General features: G+C 30.9%; 1 protein-coding gene across 1 annotated transcript in view; it reads left to right on the top strand.

Annotated features, from left to right (window-relative positions):
• LOC129974927 (aminopeptidase Ey-like) overlaps nt 1-21,595 on the top strand; it is a 157,903-nt gene that overhangs the window by 125,648 nt on the left and 10,660 nt on the right. The window contains exons 9-15 of the mRNA XM_056087727.1: nt 4,776-4,939; nt 5,797-5,885; nt 9,044-9,174; nt 11,995-12,050; nt 14,996-15,143; nt 18,567-18,646; nt 21,301-21,414. Coding sequence (XP_055943702.1) covers nt 4,776-4,939; nt 5,797-5,885; nt 9,044-9,174; nt 11,995-12,050; nt 14,996-15,143; nt 18,567-18,646; nt 21,301-21,414 — 782 coding nt within the window. The remainder of the gene's footprint in view (nt 1-4,775; nt 4,940-5,796; nt 5,886-9,043; nt 9,175-11,994; nt 12,051-14,995; nt 15,144-18,566; nt 18,647-21,300; nt 21,415-21,595) is intronic.

Genomic DNA, 21,595 nt, shown 5'->3' with positions numbered 1-21,595 from the left:
GCGAAAACTGCATATTGTAATAAATTCACAATTTAATTGTGAATTAAATTTATTACATTAATTATTTGAATTTCATTTCCATTCAGTATGAAAGATGGCATTTGTTAAAAGAATTGAAAAAGATTGGTTATAAGTTTATTCCATAAAAAATATCATGAATGAATAATGAAATGTACTGAAGAATAAATTTTAGGATATGAATTTTTTTTTTTTCAAAATCAAACTATTATTTGTTTACTAAGGTGACAAATTCTATAAAGAATTCGGTCCTCAGAGCAAAAGTTATAAATGCATGGAGCTGTGAAAAGTTACAATAATTATCAAAAAAATAAAATTCTTAAATAAGCATTAAAATATATTACAAATATGGTTTAATTTCAAATTTATTCAAAAGTATTTATATCGGTGCTTTAATTTTTGACGATTTTTGTTTTCATCAATTTGATTTTTGTTTTAAAAAAAATTATTTTCTACATTTCAATGCATTATTCAAAATAAGATTTTAAGAATTTTTTGAATATTCATTCGCTGTTTCCGAAAGTGCATTCCTCCAAGTCGATATAAAAGATTTTCAAATCAATATAGGCGTGTTAATTATTAGCCAACTCATTAAATTTATTTCTTAAAACAGTTAACAGCTGGTTTCAATATTTGATTCTCTCACTCGCTTTTCTGACAGCTGATGCTGTTAATATAGTTGAAGAGCCAAAATCAATTGCAGTATCATGGATAAATTATTAATTTATGATCAATTTGGTCAAGTTAGCTGTTTCTGATAATAAGTGGAATAAAAAAAATATTTTAAGCAATTCGTGAGCATATTGATTTTGCACGTCTCTTATTGATAATGGTATCATCTAGTGAAAAAAAATCAAAACAATTATCTGAAGATAAAAACGCGCTGCAAAGGAGAGATTACGGAATTAGAAATGTTTCTTCAAATGATTTTATTAGAATTTAAACTATGCCGATATAATTTTCCCTATTCCTTCTCTTGATTTCCAAATGCCGATCCCCGCGGATATGCGCAAAAAATTTTTGAACTCATGAGGAAAGAAAAATTGAACTTAAAATCAAAGAATTATTACAAGTTTTCTTGTTTTAAATTACAGAGAAATTTCCGATTAGTAACATCAATACATTTGGAAATATAATGGTATTTAAATATAGAACGCAAGAACTTTTATTTAATTTCTAAACTTTTTCAAGTAAAGTTGTTATTTCTTAAAAATCTCTCAAAATTCGATAAATTATGTCAGGAATTTTAAACAATTTTTTTAAAAGAACGGCAAAGTTCATGCTCTTCGGTGATACACCGATTTTCGATCATTATTAGAAGCGATATCATGGACAAATATGTGCAAAAAATGTTAAATAAAACAAAAAAATGTTAAATAAAAACTTTTCTATATTATATTTTAAAATTCAGGCTTTAGAGCTGCATTTCACCACCATTACTACTACTTGTATGTCAAATTTCATTGCTGAAAAAGTGATAGACGCCATACAGTCACGCATTTAAAAAATCTCTTCTCCAGATGTTCAATCAGCTCTTTCGCACCTAACAAACACACACAAAATATTTCCTACTTGAATGCCTAGTAGCGTTTTTGAAATCACAAGATATGATCATGATAGGGCAATAGCTATGTTCATATACATCATTATCATTCAGTATAAATAAGAATACCCGAAAATTTTCAAGGTGCTGTTTTCATTTCTAAATATTATCTAATAACTTGTTATAGAGAAGAAGAAAAACAAATTGACAAGGGTGTTTTTCAGTAAGACTCGTATCACTTTCATTTTCTATTCAAATGATCTTGCGGAAAATGGCCTTGCACTGTCACGATGAAGTTAGTATTTTTGCTACAGTTCAAGGAGCTTGTTTTGAATACGACCTTTTATCTTTTGTTGTAAAAATTTCCTTGTAATTCTCTACTATCACATTATAATGCTAGAAACTTCCGTGGCTTCTCCATCTTGTATAATTCAACCGAAGCTTTAGAATCAACAATTTCTCTGTAACAATGATAGCCACCTTTTAATTCCGTTGAAAGAAAAAGTTGATTACCATAATTTCCCTTATTGATTATATTCCAACTTTTTGCTGGAAATGTAAACTTTTTGTTGTTTTTTTTCTCTCCATGCATGCCTTAAGTTCATGAAAATCTAAAAAAAGCATGCTTGCTTTTCTCTGTAATGAAAATAGATAAGCATTTTTTGAGATATAAAACTTTAGGCGAAAAATGTCTTTGCTTTTTGAAAGATACATTTTTTTGACTGTGTTTATCTTAGCTATTTATCTGACATTTTTTTCTAACAAACAAGGTCATTTTCACTGTGTTTCCTTATTTCTACATAATTCTATATTTCTACATAAATCATTTCATCTGTATTATTAAATAACAAAATGAGGCCAGGGTAGCCTAGTTGGTAGTGCATTGGATTCGCATCCCTTGGGTTGCGAATTCGAACCCCGCCGGCCGAAGACTCTCCGTGTGTGGGGTGGCTGGCGCACGTATAAATCTGTCGTGGTCACAAAATCCTCTGGTCTCCACGTCAATACTGTCTGGGGGTACTGGTTCAGAGGTGATTGTTCTCTGATTCAGGTCTAAGTTACCATCTGTGGTTGAGTGATTGAAATGCATGAATGAAGTCCGCTCCGTAAAAAGGATTGTGATGTGTGAGTAGGTAAGTCGTACTCTTGGCCCTAATTGGCACTACTGTAAAAACAAGAGACGCTCATTCGGCTTAAATCGCTGACAGATAACTGTCGGTGAGCTTGTAAAGTGCCATAAATCACAACACAAATAACAAAATTTACAATTATCGTTTGTTTTACGAATTATAAATCTCCAATCAGACAGAAACTTTTTTATTAATTGTCTTATTCAGCATCAAAGCGTTTTAGAATAAAATCCGGGAAATGATAAATGTAAAATGCACTAAATGTTCCTTTTGAATTACTAGGTTTCAATTTTTGAATAATTGTGATTGTTTTATACATTTTGTTTTAAACCCCTTCTTAATCAAGTTATAAAATGTATTCTATTTATAAGTTATTTTCATGTTTCAGAATTTAAAGATTTTAATTATTGCACAGTGAAACCCCACTAGTGTGTTGGTTTGTTTTAACCTGATTTATTCCTATTATTTAAGAGTATAAGTTGTAGTAACATTCCACACACCGTTTCGATTCTTAATGGAATTTCGCAATTTTTTTCCTTATTTTTATTCAATAAAGCACCATTTATGCGTCTCTCATTTATACGTCATTTCACATTCCGATTCATTTATACCCATTCTAATGATAAATAATTTTATTTATATGATGTAAAGTTTCAGTTATACATCGTTTCCCACGCTGATTTCGAAGTCACTTTCGAAAAGAATGTGAAATGTGATTCTGATACGTATCCTCAGTACCTGCGGAATTCCCGTAATTTCTATAGAAATTAGATGAAAATTCCGGAATTAACAGATATATAGTGAAAAACTACGAACGGGTATATACGCAAAACTAAAAAACCGCGAAAATACTCTCTTCTGGAATTCTGCCTCACAACAAAGCTAATAGCAAAAGAATTTTTTAGCAAAATAAAAAAAAAAAGAAAAGAAAAAGAAACGGAATTTTTGTTTCAACATGAATATAAAAACATTGGTTTTAGTTTAGTTATATTAACGTCCCGTTGTAAAGCAACACAAGGGCCATTTTGGCACGGACCTCGTCATTTTGAACCTCTGTCAGATGACGAAGACGACACCTGATCTGGCACCCCCCTCTCCACACCACACCATCGGAAGGACGTTTGGCATGACGGATTTAACGTGCAACAGACCGCCTGACACGACAGTTCTTCGGAGCAATCGGGTCTCGAACTTGAAACCCTACGGCTGTCAAGCCGAGACCTTACCACCAGGCCACCGCGGCTTATATAAAAACGCTGGAGTTACTCTTCATAGCAAAAACGTTTTAGGAGAGTTTTTTGATGTTAAAACGAAATGATGATGAAAATGATGTTAAACGTTTTTAATGTTAAATTAGCCTAAAAAAAATGGAAAAAAAATTATAAATATCTAACAAATAATATTAATTTATATTTCACCTATATATGTATTTAATCAATATTAAATTTCTATTAAATAATTTTGAATAGTATTTAAAAATATGTGTTTTGATTATTTGAAATATCCGGAAATGTCTGTTCTCCAACAATTTGTTGATACTGCATTGCATGTAATATATCGGTTAGAAGTGCTATTGATGACTAGTTACCGGCATTGGGGGGGGGGTCATGATTTTCGAATTAATAGAAGAGAAATTGTCTGATACTAATTTAAAAAACGGAGACGAATGTGAGGAGTTATTCCACATTCCTTTAAAGACTCAACGAGCACTTTAGATAAATTTCGAATTTGTTTTATCTCTCAAAACACTGGCGAAAAGATATTCAAAATTCTGTTCATAATATTGTACTTTTCAGTTAAATTTCTTCCCCTATATCTACACATGCATGTTGTGTAAGTAATATGAGTAGTTTATCATGTTTAGATCGTTCATCTTTCTTCTTAATATGTCGTTTTGGGATGTCCTTTGAACGACTTATTAAAAAGGTTTAACTGAAGTTTATTTTTTTCCTCGTCAGTAAACATGTGAAGTATGTAAAAGGTTTACACAAATAATTTTCTGACTGAAATTCCAGCTCCTCTCTCCTGAAACTGGCATAAGAAATTTTAGACGGTTTATATTCACCGGTGCTGTTATTTTACAGATTCAGAAGAACGGTGCAGATCGCATCGATGTAAAGAAAGTGATGGATTCCTGGACATTACAGACTGGATACCCTGTGGTCAGTGTTATCCGAGACTATTCAGCAGGCACAGCTACCGTCCAGCAAGTCCGGTTCCTGCTCGAAAAGGGTGGTGCCATGGACACGTGAGTTCAAACCCCCTTTAATTATTTTTTCAATAAGAATATGAAATGTTTAGTAAAATTATGAAGCTCTTTACCATGAAGAACTTTAATAATATGAAGAGATTTGAATTTATGTGCTAGGTAATATAATTAATTACTATAATTAATTAATTACAATATAATTATTACTACTAGTATAATAGTTATAATACTAGGTATATATAGTTAATGATTATCTTAAGACGTATATTACTATTTTATTTTATATATGAGTGTGCAGCTATTTGTTGTCTGAAACACTGAGGGGTAAGAAATGTAACCTCTTGAGGATTTTTCGAAATTTCGATTTTTTTAAATGATGGAATATTTTGATATTTGAGTAATTTTCTATTTAGAGTTTTTTAAACTTTAGATAGATTCTTCATTCGAAAGCTATATCATAGGATTCCCTCACTGCATAAATATTTAAATTTGGCAATTGTTTAATGGACATTTTTCTTTCATTTTTGATAAGCATTTTAAAATATTTAATTTGTTATAACATTTTCCGCTATTATAATGAAATTCAAAACATTAATATTTCACACTCGTTTTTATAACTCAGTGTTTTTGCATTATTCAATGTAAAATTTCGATTAAATAATAAAAATTCTTATTGTTATTCTGCTTTCAATTAAATTAATAATGCATCCGTTTATTTGTGCCAAGACAGTTGTTTATAACATCCACATTACAATATATATATATATATATATATATATATATATATATATATATATATATATATATATATATATATATATATATATATATATATATATATATATATATATATATATATATATATATATATATATATATATAATTTTTTTTAATAGAAGCGCTTGGGAGATTCCCTTTACTTATACCGATGGTCTGAATCCTGATTGGACTCCAAACACAAAGATGTGGCTTCACAAAACCAATGGTAAGGGGTATTTTATTTCTTAGAGATGACTTGTTGAAGAAATTGATATATATAGATGTAAAATAATGTCATATACAAGTAAAGAATGTATTGTATTGTACTGAAATTTATTTTAAAATTTCCTAAAGTATTAAGCAGTTTGTATGCTGTTTGAATTACGCATTATATTACTGGCACATTCAAATCTTTGTTTTTAATGCCTCTCGTATATTCAATATTACATAGTCATACCCAACAAATTATTGAATTCCAATGTATCTTTCATTAAGATTTTAACTTATTAATTTCCACATATCTCTATTCTATATGAATCCTGTAATTTAATGATGAATTCGATAATATTAGACCCTTTTAGTTCGGACTGTCCAGAAATAATTCTTAAAATATATCTTATGAAATCACAAGCTGATGTACTCTGGTTAGAACCTCGGGATTTTAAACTTAATGAAACAATTTTTTGCTGTCTGATTTTTCATCGATTTTTCAGTCTCCCTTCTGTTTATCATTCTAGAACGGCATTTAAACTTATCTCTCATTTTTATTTCTTACAACCTGGTGCGAGTTCAAAAACCCTTAGGATTCCCTTTCCATCAATGTTAACAGATGTTAACACGTATCTTGACTTTTATTGCCGTAATTGAAGTACCATTTCCCTTTTAATATGTTGTATTTCGTTTGTTGTCTTTTTGTTTTCTCTCAAGATTATGAATTCTTAGTTCATTGGCTGACTGTGAAAGCCAGAAGTTTTTGGATTTAATATTATGGAAATATTAATTAATCCAAGGGTTTCTAACAGTTCATACCTTGGTATTAATTGATGATAACTCCACAAATTGTTGCCTTCCAGTGTTAGCTAAAACAGTACACCTATATGGGGGAAAGTATTTTAACTCAATTCCCTTACATTTGGTAAGAAATTTAGATGTTACCTAGAAATAAAATTAAGTGTCGATTTGTTTGTTGTTGTGTTATGACTTATGGCACTTTACAAGCCTGCTGACAGTTATCCGTCAGCGATTTAAGCCCTGTGAGCATCTCTTGTTTTTTCAGTTGCGCGAACTAGGGCCAAGAGTACGACTTAACTACTTCATGCATCACATTCGCTTGCACAACCCCTTTTTACAGGGGGGCACATTCACACTACTCACAGATAGAACACAGAAGAACAACCATGCCCTAAGCGGGACGCCCTAATCATGGGGAAGACGCGCTATCCTTATGCCAGGACGCCGGCCTATTTGTTTGTTTAAACTATATACAATTAGCAACTCAAATAAAATTTGGCACACTCGTTCCGTAGCACTTAGAAAAATTAACTACACTATTACAATATTTATACAGCCCGCTAAAATGGGTGAAAAAGGGGTTTATTAATTTTAGTTTTTCCGCCAAACTTTAGAACATAACATTGCAGAAAAATTATTTTTTAAATTTTCTTCATATATTTTGTTTTTTGTTAAGTAGCTATTAATATTGAAAAATCTACGTTATACTACTACATCAAGTAATAAATCAAAGAAATATTAAATATTCGAAACCAAAGAATTTTTTTAGATTATTTTCTTTTAAAATTGATGCTCTCTTAATTTAAAATTTTATGTCTTAAACATGTCTGTATCAGTTCAGAAACTTCAAATTTCTCCCACACACAAATTTATGCTGCCAAATTCTGGAATATTCGCATTGATAGTTCTAAAGCATCTTAAGACGTCGAATATAAGAATTTAAAAAAATGCTTTAATTCGTCATAAGAAAACTTATAACCTAAAATAATATGTATTTAGCTTTTTACATATTTATACAACAAATTGACGCAGACGAATACGAGGGTATAGTAGCTATTCTAAAATAAATTTTTAAACCATTCGAAAGTAAATAGAAATTTTTGCTTTATGTAATACTAGCCGCATTTGGCGACCAGCCGGTTCGCCAATCTTAATGTTCGTTAAAATTTTAATAATTAAATATTTTATGCAATTCCTACTTTCATAGCTTCTTCATCAAAATATTTTTTAAATCTAAATTTTAATAGTCATATAATTCACTCATAATATTATAAAGGCCTTCAGTCATAACGTAATATGTATCTCTGTAATTTTTTGTTAGTTCCCGTAGAATTTATACTTTAAATTAAAGTGGAAAGGATTAATCTGCAATTAATATAAAGATATTTTTTACTGAAACAAAGTATTTTTTTGTAATAAGATTACTGAAAACAGAGTCACTGAGCGTTTAAACCTTATGGGCACTAAAGAATATCTTTCTTAATTTATGTAATATTTCAAGAATTTGTCAACCAAACTTTCTCAGATTCCTCATGACCAGATCAATTAATTTGCAATGTTTAATTTTAAATCCATCAAACACTCAGAAAATAAAACGAATCGTATTAAATAATCGGTTGAAAACAGATTAAAAAAACTACTTAAAAAACGATGTACTTAAAACTATAAGCATATACAAAAAATATATATATAAAAATAACACAAATACAATTTAATTACAAAAGCAGGCAACTAATTTAAAAATAATTTATTTAGTCCGCAATCAGTCACAACAATCAGAACACAATGCGCATGCGTGAATTTTCAACGTCAGTTACGGTAACGCAAATGCGCCAGTTGGGGTAACGCTATGCAGATTGGAAATTTTTAATTTCCTTTATTCTGTTTTATTTTAATTCAAAAGTACTTCAGAATGAATCTGAAAGATCGATTCATTAGCAATGTTTAATTTTAAATGCATCAAACATTAAGAAAATAAACAGAATCGTTTGAAATAATCGGCCGAAAAATCTTAAGCATAGCCGTATTAGTGTGGGGAAAAAAACTGAAGCCTTATTCATTTGGTGGTGGGGAAAATGAAGATTTTTTTGGCGGGAAAGTTAGTTTTTAAATAATAATTAAAATTCTAATTAAAAATTCAAAAAAGGGACTCCAGATGCACATTCCCGACGTCCATGGTATACATGTACCAAATTTGGTAGTTGTAGATCAAACGGTCTGGCCTGTAGAGCGCCAACACACACACACACACACATTGAGCTTTATATAAGTATAGATTGAAAGAAAAAAAAAAAGCACTTTTAAATGGAGAAAGTGTTTACTTTTATATCATTTTCAAGGAAATCAATCAAAATTTTTTCTGTATATTTGTAGGCAGTCTTAGTGGCCTTCCTGGTAAAAATCACTGGGTCGTGGCCAACATTCAGGAGGTTGGCTATTACAGAGTGAACTACGATGAGCATAACTGGAAATTACTTATTGAACAATTCCAGGATGATCACAAGGTAAGTCAGCCATCACGTGGACCATTTATTTAAGAGACCAAGTAAAAATTAAATTTTATTTACAGAATATACCAATAAAAAAGGATTCTATTTAATATATACTCTTTTAAAACATCGTTTATTTATATAACTGCTATGTAACATTATTAACGTGTTAAGAAATGTCAGAATGAAATAATGGAAACTACATATTGTTATCATATTAATTGTAACTATCTTTTGAATAATGAGTACTCTCTAGAATGATTCAATAAGATGAATAAATATAACCCACCCAACGATTTGCATTATGTATAACTTCTTAAAGGAAATATTTAGATAAAGATATTATTACCTTGTCTACTAAAAAAAAATCAAACTCAATTTTGGTGACGCTTTATGTTTCCGAACTCCCAGAGTTCAACTAGCTGGAGTGGTCTCCTCCAAACTTTCTCGCATGAAGGTGTTACCTTGAAAATGCCTTACACAGCATTGGCGTTCAATAGTTACGAAATATTAACCTTTGGCGAGAATTTAACATTTTTGCTGGATCTATCGTGCCATCCTTGGCGTGTTATTTGACAATTAATCTCTGGCGTCACATTAATAGTATCCAAAAATCAAATTTTTGTTGTAAATGACTTCTTCCCACCCAATTGAAACAAAAATTTGACCCACAATTACATTTGTAGTCACAAAATCCCATACCAAATTTGATGTGCTTAAATAATTACGTTTTGGAGGTATCATGCCTACATGATACCTTCACACATGATACCTCCATAAAAGTAACTGTCCAACAGAACAATCAACCTTTCGCTGGATTTGGCTCAAAATTCGATAGGTGTTTAAACTATAGATGTTGATTCTGCGCATAGAATTTTATTTATCTAGATCTCTTCGTTCTGTAGTTACCGTGCTGACTTATACTAGAAGAGTCGGACAGACAGACTTCCTCTGAATTGTACTTGCACAAAATTTGGTGGAATTATACAAATTTGCTATAAAGAGCATATACCAAATGTCATCCGTCCAGCTCAAAGAGTTTTAGAGTTATCTTTCACAAAGACAGACAGAAATTTTCCAAAAACGGCGAGATCTAAAATATGGAGATTCATTAAAATCTCCAGTTCAAATTTTTTGACGATTCCTGTACTTTCTCTGTACTACGCATACGAGAAAGTAAAAAAAAATACATTTTTGAATTATGTCTGTCTATTTATCTGTGAAAATGATAATTCAAATAAATGCTGCGGCCGACGGATGAAATTTGGTGTATAGACTGTGGTAAATAGTTTATAAACCAATTAACAGCTACGCTACCCGAGCGATTGCTTTTGTATCGTGGTCATGTTACTGGGCTGCGAACCACAAGGTCCCAGGTTCTAACCTCGCACATCTCAATCCGCCATATTGGTGACCTCGGGCGATGAACCTTCAACCTTCGTACAGCTGTTGTGGCGCCATCTACCCGCAACCAAACTCGTCAGACTCACTTGACGCAGCAACCACTCACCCTCACGCGCTCGCCATAACGCTTGGCGCTACTCAAATGGGTACAGGTGCATTAGAATCAACAACTAATACATCACTACTCAACAGCCATATCGTTCGTCTCACCTCCGACTCACTGGAGGGAGAGTCTATGGTGAATAGCTTATAAACCAGTTAACAGCTATGCTACCCGAGCAATTGCTTTTGTATCGTGGTCATGTTACTGGGCTGCGAACCACAAGGTCTCAGGTTCTATCCTCACTCACTCAATTCAATCTGCCACAAGACTTTACTTCACATTTGTAGATTTCTAGCAAATTTTTTGACGAAATTTCAGTGGACATATTTCTGTCCAGCTATTCGAATATAACTGAACATGATAACTATAAAACGTAAATAACTAGATAAATGAAATATGGTGCAAAGTTTTAGCACCTAATGTGTAGATTTGCATCACATTTTCAATAAAATCTTAGAAATAGTTAATTTTCTTTCGGTCTGTAATGTCTCATTCTTTAAATGCAATATTTCAGAAACACGATGATTTAAATAAATAAAATTTAATATATCATATCGAGACTATATTTGAAACTTTAGATCAAATTCTAGTTTCAGTTGGTCGGGAAAGAGGCGACCAAAATATAAGCCAGCCATCTAACTCTCCGACCCACCACGAAGGCACACAGATTTAAACCATAAAAACTGAATGACCTGACCACCGCAACAGCAACATTGGCGGGAACTCTGGTCGAGCCCTAAGGCTCATCACCGGCCACGGTACAACCCTCCCCGAAGAAAGTACGTCCCGTCATCGATGGGAGGAGTCAGATCCAACATCTATTAGTGTATTCTCCAGGGTGGCGAGATCCAAACACCATGCATCTCATCCTCATTTCGAGGTGCCCCCCCCCGGGCTCGACCAAAATATAAATTTGATTTTCAGGTACCTGTGTATTAGCCGCATATCAGGGATTAATAGTCCAAAAAATAGCCAAAAAACACACTATATTTTCAGTACAAAAAAAAGATGTAATTCAAGCCAAACATCAATATATTGTAACTATCGTTTATAATTACGATGCAAGATATTCGGGCCTAGCCCGCAGTTTTATGCAGGGGGGGGGAGGGAGAAAGATAACACTTTTATTACCTATTATGGGAGGAAGTTTTGGAGAGATCAAGCCCACTGGTTGTTATTTGTAAATTTAAAAACTTGTCTTGAACTCAAAAACCCTTATTGCAAAATTTTCAAGGTATTTAAAATTGCTAAACTGTTAAGCTCATATCCTTTCTGAAACTCGTATGAAAATATAATATTTAAATTAACGTAGTGTTTTGGTTTTTCAGAAAATCCATACTGTAAATCGAGCTCAGATCATAGATGATTCGTTAGATTTAGCGAGGTAAGTTTAACTTCCTTCCCTAAATTTTATTACGAAATACGTAGCAAAAAATAAATTTTCTTTCAGAAACAGTTGTTATTAAAAAAAAATGCTTCGATTTCTTTTCATTAGAATACTTAATTTTACAAAGACATCTGACAGCTTCGTTTATATCTCTGTCGGCTAATATTTAAGGTCGACGTAGGAATTCGAATTTATAAACATTAATCTCGTTTTCCCTTATTAACATTGAATTGATTTACAAAAGCTACTTGTTTATTGAAATAAGCATTTGTAGTGCATTTAATGCAATACATTTAATTAAATTGCATAACCACTTCTGCATTTATTGAATTCTAGTATAAAAGTAACAAGGGCAATTAATTGGAAGAACGAAGCTGATATCGACGATTGGAAGGGATTATTTGTATAATGGGCTTGTAAAAATATTTTAATTATTTTTGCAGCTGTTAAAAGCTTTTATTCAAATACATAATGTATCAGAATAAAATATGTAATAATAAATGATGGGTTTACCATAAGAATAAAAAGATTTCGTTAATTATGCTCTTCTATATAATTCTATTTTCCCTATTAACTCTATTATACAATAAAAACTTTCTTGCATTTTCTTTCTAACAATTCCATAACTTAATCGAAACTATGATGTATTTTCAACTAATCTGCCTAGGGTTTCTAAGTTGAGAGGGGGATTGCAAATAGATCTATAAGTTTGCAAAAAAAAAAAAAAAAAAAAAAAAAAAATTCTATGATTGATGAAATATAGGATGATATTAAAATGTTATTAAGTATATTTGCTCATGTATCTGTGTGTTCTAATGCATTCACTTAGTTATTAGAATAATTCTAAAACGGAATACCTGCGACAACAATATTGTATAGAAATTCGCAAGTCCGGAAAATTTAGAGTTATAATAAAAAAAATACACATTCCCAAAATTAATAAAATTAAAAATATCCACTCAAAATAAATTATTAGCATATTAAACATATGCCGAAATGTGAAACGAAATTCACCAATTTATTAAAAAAGGGGCCTTTTAATGTTCACTACCTAGGACCACAGAAATCTTGATAACTTAATCTCTTAATTCCGTCTCTTAATTCTGCAATTTAATTTGTATTTGCAGACTGTAATTACAGATTTCCAATGAAGATATAAGTCTTCATGGACAATATTTCACGAAGATATATTTCATGATTAATGAATAAAAAGTATAAATAAATCGTCCTTCTGTAATACCACAGCAGTAAGGAAAAATGAGAAAAAGTAGCAATTGTGATATAAGAAGATAATGTTCATTATCGTTTAATGTACAATCCATCAAAAAATTATCCAGACGCTGCACGTTATTCTGAAACTAAATAAGAAAGCTGTAAATGCATGATGTTTATAAAGTATATAAAATATTTTTTCATACAAAGTGTTGATTTGGTATTTGGATTTACACAAACTCAATCTTTTCAAATATCAATACCCTATATCGAATGCATATTCGAATCCTCAAAATCAAAAACAGCTTGAATACATGTAACATTTTGTAATTTTTAATAAAAGATTAATATGTTATAAATTTTTAATGAATATGAATGAATTGTATTTAATTTTCAATTTCAATGAAAGTCGTCGTTTTTCCCTATACATTTCAAAATGTATTGAATATCTGATATTAATTATTTTTCATATTAAAATTGTTTATAAAAAAGGCAGAAGTCATATGTTTGGAAAAGTATAAGAATGTATTTCATGTTTTATTAATAGTTTTTAAAGTTAAAAGTTTGAAACTTTTTAAATAGAAATTCGCAAAAATTTTATTGCCAATGAAAGATGCAAGTCCTAAAACTCTTTGTTTCAAATTTATCCATTGCATCAATAGTTTTCAAGATATATAACAAAAACTGTAAACCTTCCGAACAGCATTATTTTTGTTTTCTTTGTGGGCATCTTAACTTTAAAAAATTATTCTCGGTAGGAATATATATATATATAGTTCTAATTTATTATTCTTTCTGATAGAGATTGAATATAAGAAGAATTTTAAAAGATCCTTTAAAATATCATTTGCTGGAATTTTGAATATGCAAATCAGCCGTATTACGCTATTTGTATATCAATTATAAAGTTCCTGGAATAAGCATCTATCTTTTATTTCTTCTGTTCCACATTATTTTGTAATTTAAGTATGTTTTATTAATAGTAATTATTAAACGTATTCGGAATTTTTCATTATATTAAACGATATGCCTTGAGAATTCTATTTTATTACTACTATGTATGCAAATAAAAGCATGAATTCCAAATTGTTATTTAGTCATGCTTCTTCCTTCATAATAATGAACATTAAAAAAAATAATTTTTTAGAGCAAAGTCACTAAATGGAATGAAAACTTGAGGACGATTGAAGCATTGGTAGAGTGACCTATTTGCTACATTTAAGTCCCCAAATATTTTTTATTGTATATCTCCAGTTATTTAGAACCGATTTGCCTATAATTTTATACCCGGAGATTTCTTGTTATTCGGAATTATTTAAAGGATGAAAAAAAAATTAAGAGTTGTAGTTGGAAAATTTGAAAATTGTGCAATTATAAATATGTTTTTGGCCCCTTCTGATGACGCAGTTTTCCAATTTTTAAAGAAGGCATACTTCCAAGTTGAATGAAATATTTCCCTTGACTTTAGCTTTTATAGATTAAGAATAATAAGAAATATCCTGATGCATTTGTGGCGGACGGTACATGGTAAGATATATTATATAAAATGTATTGGATGTATTATGTATTAAGGAGAAATAAAAATAATTTTTCCTTGGGTATGTATATTTCAACTGTGTAAAATATTTTCTGCATAGTTGCTTATGTAGCTGTTTCTTCTAGAATAGAAATAAAATATGAGTCTGTTTTAAAATGTTTTTTGTTTTTTTTTTATATTTTTCTTTCTTTAGAGCCGGTCAACTGAATTACCATATTGCTCTGAACACTACACTTTATCTGAAAAAAGAGGATGCTTACCTGCCTTGGAAAGCAGCTCTTCACGGATTCTCATTCATAGATTCCATGATTTGTAGAAGCGCCATCTATGGGAAATGGAAGGTACTTTTTTTTGCAATTCTACATTGGAAAATTATTCTATATTTTATTTATATACAAAATATGTTATTTTGCTATTTAGAGTATTATTTTTTTGACTGCCTGATTTGATTATGTGTTGTATTTCGGAAGTTATTTTGCTTTTTAAATCGAATTAGTAATCACAGACGCGAGAGATGCGAGAGATTTCCTCATGAATTTCTTTCAAAGTGAAAATGATTTAATATATGTTTACAAACTTAAAAATTGGATTATTATATCTGATACCATTCGGTGATACCTTCAGTTCTACATTGCATGCGTTAATTAAATTCGAATTTTTATAAGACATCTGGGCAAGATATCTCAAAATTCCATATACAAGAACTGTTAATTATCAAGTCTTCTTAAGTATCGTCTCTGTCTTCCATACAAATCATGGAAATAAAAAAAAATATTATGTAATATTATAAAATGATAATGACCAAAGCTAAAATTATGGTTATTCCGCAATATATTGAAATACTTTGCTGTATCTTTAAATCTTAAAGTCTGAAAACTTTGCTGTTCTAAATTGAAAAATTAATTCTAAAATGCAACATCAAGAGCACCCAAAAAGTTTAAAAATACTTTCAAGAAATTATAGCCAAAAATTTTTTATCATATAAGACAAATCCCTATTAGCATAAAATGCCCAACAATATTACTACTATGTCTTCACGATGTTGTGACTTCATTCAGAATATCAAAGAGTACCTTAAAGATTTCGCACAATATCTTGTGGTAACAGGAATTCTCTCTTGCTGTTTTTTATATATTTTCCTCATGTTTCAACAGAATCATGACACCAAAAAGTCATGAATCACCGAATCACGAATCAGAATCATGTCATCAAATCACCCAAAAAGTTTAAAAATACTTTCAAGAAATTATAGCCAAAAAATTTTTATCATATAAGACAAATCCCTATTAGCACAAAATGCCCAACAATATTACTACAATGTCTTCACGATGTTGTGACTTCATTCAGAATATCAAAGAGTACCGTGAAGATTCCGTACAATATCTTGTGGTAACAAAAATTCTCTCTTGCTGTATGTTATATATTTTCCTCATGTTTCAACAGAATCATGACACCAAAAAGTCATGAATCACCGAATCACGAATCAGAATCATGTCATCAAATCACCCAAAAAGTTTAAAAATACTTTCAAGAAATTATAGCCAAAAAATTTTTATCATATAAGACAAATCCCTATTAGCATAAAATGCCCAACAATATTACTACTATGTCTTCACGATGTTGTGACTTCATTCAGAATATCAAAGAGTACCTTAAAGATTTCGTACAATATCTTGTGGTAACAGATATTGTACGAAATTCTCTCTTGCTGTTTTTTATATATTTTCCTCATGTTTCAACAGAATCATGACACCAAAAAGTCATGAATCACCGAATCACGAATCAGAATCATGTCATCAAATCACCCAAAAAGTTTAAAAATACTTTCAAGAAATTATAGCCAAAAAATTTTTATCATATAAGACAAATCCCTATTAGCACAAAATGCCCAACAATATTACTACAATGTCTTCACGATGTTGTGACTTCATTCAGAATATCAAAGAGTACCGTGAAGATTCCGTACAATATCTTGTGGTAACAAAAATTCTCTCTTGCTGTATGTTATATATTTTCCTCATGTTTCGATAGAATCATGGCTATTCAAAACTCATATCAATTATACGGTGCAAAAGAAGACAGCTTCTTTCATTGGAAATATCAAAGAAAGATATTTTCATTTTTTGTTTTTTCGTTTTTATTCAAAACAATAGTTTAGAGGTACATAACTCTTTTCTTTTTAAAGTTTTATTCAAGTATGTATTGAAGTTATTTAACGCTCTTTCGGTAAATCTACAAAGAATATAACAGTTTGAAGTTGCAAGTGGAAGTATGGACTCTTCAATCTTTAAATTGGGAATAAAACAAAATCTTCCGCTTGATAGTCAAAACTTTAACAGTTTTTATTTTATTAGATCAGAAATTGATTAAAGAAATTGTTTTCTTTAATTAAAGAAATTAATAAATAATGCTTTATTATTCGCTAAAATAATAAACTAAAATTTAGTATATTAATCTTACCCCATAATGGAAATAGTGCCCATTTGGAGGACAAAATTACAAAATATCCATAATAATTTTACATTGAGAAAAACTAATGTTTCGGTTAAATAAGTTGATAGCCAAACTAAACTAATTGTTTATAAAAATATCGCTAAAATTCAGTTTTTTAGTTAACTAAACCAATTGTAACAATTATCCGACAATAAGAATATAATTGTTTCTAAATAAATTTCTCATTAGGAGCGACAAAATTTTGAAGAACAAACTTGAAATATGTTTCTTGAGACAGATTTCTGAATATGCAGAGTAGGCAGCTGCCTAGGGCTGCAAGACTCAAGAGAACCGCTGAAAATTCAATTAAAAGTGTTATTAAACTACTTAACAAATTAATAAATCCATCTGAAATGCAAGCTGCTTGAATTATAAAATATTAGGAATACAGTATATACTCTCATTGAATTATGAAAGTTATGAATTAAAATATAGATAATATAATATAGATTATGAAGTAAATTATAGATATAACTATTAATAGATAAAATATAGATTATAGATTAAATGTATTAATTAAAATATGCATATTATTAATAAATTTTTAATAATGTATTTAAAAATTAATTATTCGTTATATTCCATTTGACAATACTATAAAATAATAATTTTTCATATTATATTTTTATTTTTTCATAATCTTTCATAACAGTTAAATGCTGTCAATGAAATCATTACCTGTTATGTTACTTAATGATTATGGTTAATTTTTCAAAAATTTTATTTAGTTATTTATTTTTGCCCCTTTGTATACATACTAAAAAGATATAAATAAGCGCACATATTTTCACAAAACTACTAAAATTAACAAATAATCAAAATAAATAATATTTTAGAAAAAAATAATACATTAAAAAATTAATTATTCGTTAATTAGTTATATTCCACTTTACAGTATTGTAAAATAGTAATTTTTCATATTGTATTTTTATTTGAAATTTAATATTTCTTCATAGCTTTCATAACAATTAAATGTTTATATTATAAATTGGAAAATCATTTACCAACGATAATGGTTTATTTTTCAAGAATTTTATTTATTTAATTACTTTTGTCTCCTTATATGCATACTAAAAAAAAGATAAATAAAAACATATTTTCACAAAATTATTAAAATTAGCAAATAACTAAACTAAATCACTAACAAGTTAAAAGCTAAAAATCTGTTGAAATATAAAACTAAATGGATATATTAGAAAAGAAGTGGCTCATAATATACATTGCCTAAGGTCGCATATGATCCAGAATTCTAATTCCTGTTTGTATTGCAGACGTATCTTATCGAACAACTGAAGCGCACTTACGAACTTCTCGGCTGGGAGGAGAGCCCGGATGAGAACATCCTCACTCAGTAAGTAGGCTCGAACCTCATGAATTCTTTCCTCATCTAATAAATTCCTTTCGCCGCAAAGAAATGGAGTTTGGGGAGGCACCAGAAAAAGCGATAAATTCGCATTGCTGAGGGAAGCCCCTATTCTTCGGCGGAGGGAATTATTGCGGCATTATTTTCCCTTCTTATTCTACCACGACTTGAATTCTAAGTTGGCTATGCTTGGATCCGTTTTTATTCTCTCGTATGAAATATAATAAAGAGAAAATATTGTTGTCGGGATCTCTCGATTTGGAAAAATTTCCACGTTTTAAGGCAAGGGTGAGCAGACTGTTCCAGGATATGGCTACTCCTAATTTTTTTAAGGTGTTTCGGTCCACCCAGTGGCGTAGGTGAGGTGAGCTAAAAAAAGGTATACAATATTTATTATAATTTAATAATAAATGTGGAATATGTACTTACTTACATAAGTACAACATACTAATAATAGCCTCAAATATAATAACATCAAATGATGCATTTAATGTTGTAGCATTTTGTGATGCACGAGGATAGAACCTGGGACCTTGTGGTTCGCAGTCCAGTAACATGACCACGATACAAAAGCAATTGATCGAGTAACGTAGCTGTTAACTGGCTTATAAGCTTTCACTACAGACTCCCCCTCCAGTGAGTCGGAGGTGAGACGAACGATATGGCTGTTTAGTGTGGATGTATTAGCTGTTGATTCTAATGCGCCTGTACCCATTTGAGTAGCGCCAAGCGTTATGGCGAGTGTGTGTGGGTGAGTGGTTGCTGCGTCAAGTGAATATGACGACTTTGGGTTTCGGGTAGATGGCGCCACAACAGCTGTATGAAGGTTGAAGTTTCATCGTCCGAAGTCACCAATGTGGCGGATTGGGATGCGCGGAGAACCTGGGACCTTGTGGTTCGCAGTCCAGTAACATGACCACGATAAAAAAGCAATTGCTCGGGTAGCGTAGCTGTTAACTGGCTTTTAAGCTTTCACTACAATATCAAACAATTCAAAATTCATTAGAAAATAAACCATTTTCATCTATGGTTAGTTCTCTTTGTTATAGTTAGTAGACGACTTAGTCTGCATACTGTCCACTAATCTTGAATATCTTGGTATACAATTCCTAACTGCTAATCTTGGATTCTAAGTGGTCGTCTGTGAGACAGAAATGATATGTTGTCTTAATTATATTCATCGTTGAAAATGCAGATTCACACAAGTAGGTAGAACTAAAAAAACCATGTTAAATGATAGTAACTTTAAAAAAAAAAATAGGATACTTTACAGCCCTGGTGGTAAGGACTCGACTTGTGAACCGTAGGGTTTCAGGTTCGAGACCCGATTCCACCGAAGAACCGTCGTGTAAGGGGGTCTGTTGCACGTTAAATCCGTCATGCCAAACGTCCTCTCACTGGTGTAGTGTGGTGTGGAGAGGGGGGTGCCATCTCAGATGTCGTCCACGTCATCTGACCGCGGTTCAAAATTACGAGGCCCATCCTAAAATAGCCCTAGTGGTCCTTTACAACGGAACGTTAATATAACTAAACTAAACTAGGGTACTTTACTTCGTCCATTAGATTCCTAAAGTTATTCATAGATTCTGAACTGCGTGCTTTTAAAATTATGTCATTCTGAAGGAGAAAAACTTCGTCAAAAAGAGAATATTTTTTTCCTCGGGAGATAAAGAGAATATATAATTTACATTTTCAGTTACTTCTTTCACATCAACATTGCCAAATGGGTAATACATGAATGTAACGATTGGTTCTAGTCTAGTAAATTCTTGAAAGCATCCCTCTAATTCGGAGTGAGTTTTTATTATTTCACTATAATATTTCTCTTTGTTTAACATACCTCCATTTTTAAACAACTCGTCAGGAATATTTTTGAAACTTTTCATCGGTGTTCCACAAATACACTTCTTTTGGCATGAGCGTCTTAAGTCTTAGTAAAGGCGGTCACCCCAAAATGTCTTGGTGGTCCACTGGTCGATCACGATCGGTTTAATGCCCATCCCTGATCTAAATGCAGAAAAAGGAGGGAGCAGACAATACTGATGACACATCTAGGAGATTATGAGCTTTCATATGAAATAAAGCTTATAGAAATCTGATCAGAGATCTTCCTCCATAGAGAATACTAGTGGAGAAGTGTTTTTTCGATTCCTCTCGAAAATGATGAGCAATGGGAAGCAGGTGACATATGACGTTTCATGTAGGTGGTCAGGCGGTTTCATAAGACATAAAACGTTTCAAAATGGGCCCAGCTGTTGTGGCTGCGAATTCCACTGATCTTTTTCTCCATAGAAAATGTACAGTGAAGAGATGTATTTCTCGGTCTCTTTCAAAAATTATGATCGAAGGAAGGCACTTTCATGCGAAACAAAAATTGTCAAAATCGGACCAGTGAATAAGGCTGAGTACTGATTCATTATTGTTTCTTTTTATATTAAATATATGGGTAATTAATATTTTTTCCCATCGAAAATTATTTGCTGTGTATATATGGATGTTTTTTATTAACACCAACTCCTTAAATTAACTAAACCGTACATTTTGTCATCTCATTTAATAAAGCCTTCTTAATTATGTTTCATATATCTCTCATAGAATTATGAATTAAATTCAGAATGAATTAAGATTGCATTACTTTACAGATACAAGCGTGTGAGCACACTAGCATGGCTATGCGGTTACGGCTATAAAGAGTGTGTCCAGAAGGCCCAGGAGAAGTTCAATCAATGGAAACAGGAGCCTGAAAATGTCAACATGTAAGTAATTTTTACTTATCTTTTATTATCTTTACAAGAAAGTTATTTATATCCTTATGTTTTATATCTATTGTTGCTATTTTTGTGATATTTATTGTTGAATTATTTTCACTTCTGTTGCTTGCTGAGTGAAGAAGCAGTTAATCTTGTTTCTCATCTTGTGTTTAATCCAAAGTATTTA

Source organism: Argiope bruennichi, chromosome 7 (genome assembly GCF_947563725.1).
Source record: "Argiope bruennichi chromosome 7, qqArgBrue1.1, whole genome shotgun sequence".
Taxonomy (NCBI): domain Eukaryota; kingdom Metazoa; phylum Arthropoda; class Arachnida; order Araneae; family Araneidae; genus Argiope; species Argiope bruennichi.
Note: the sequence above shows the minus strand (reverse complement) of the source record. Positions and strands in the feature narration are given on the sequence as shown.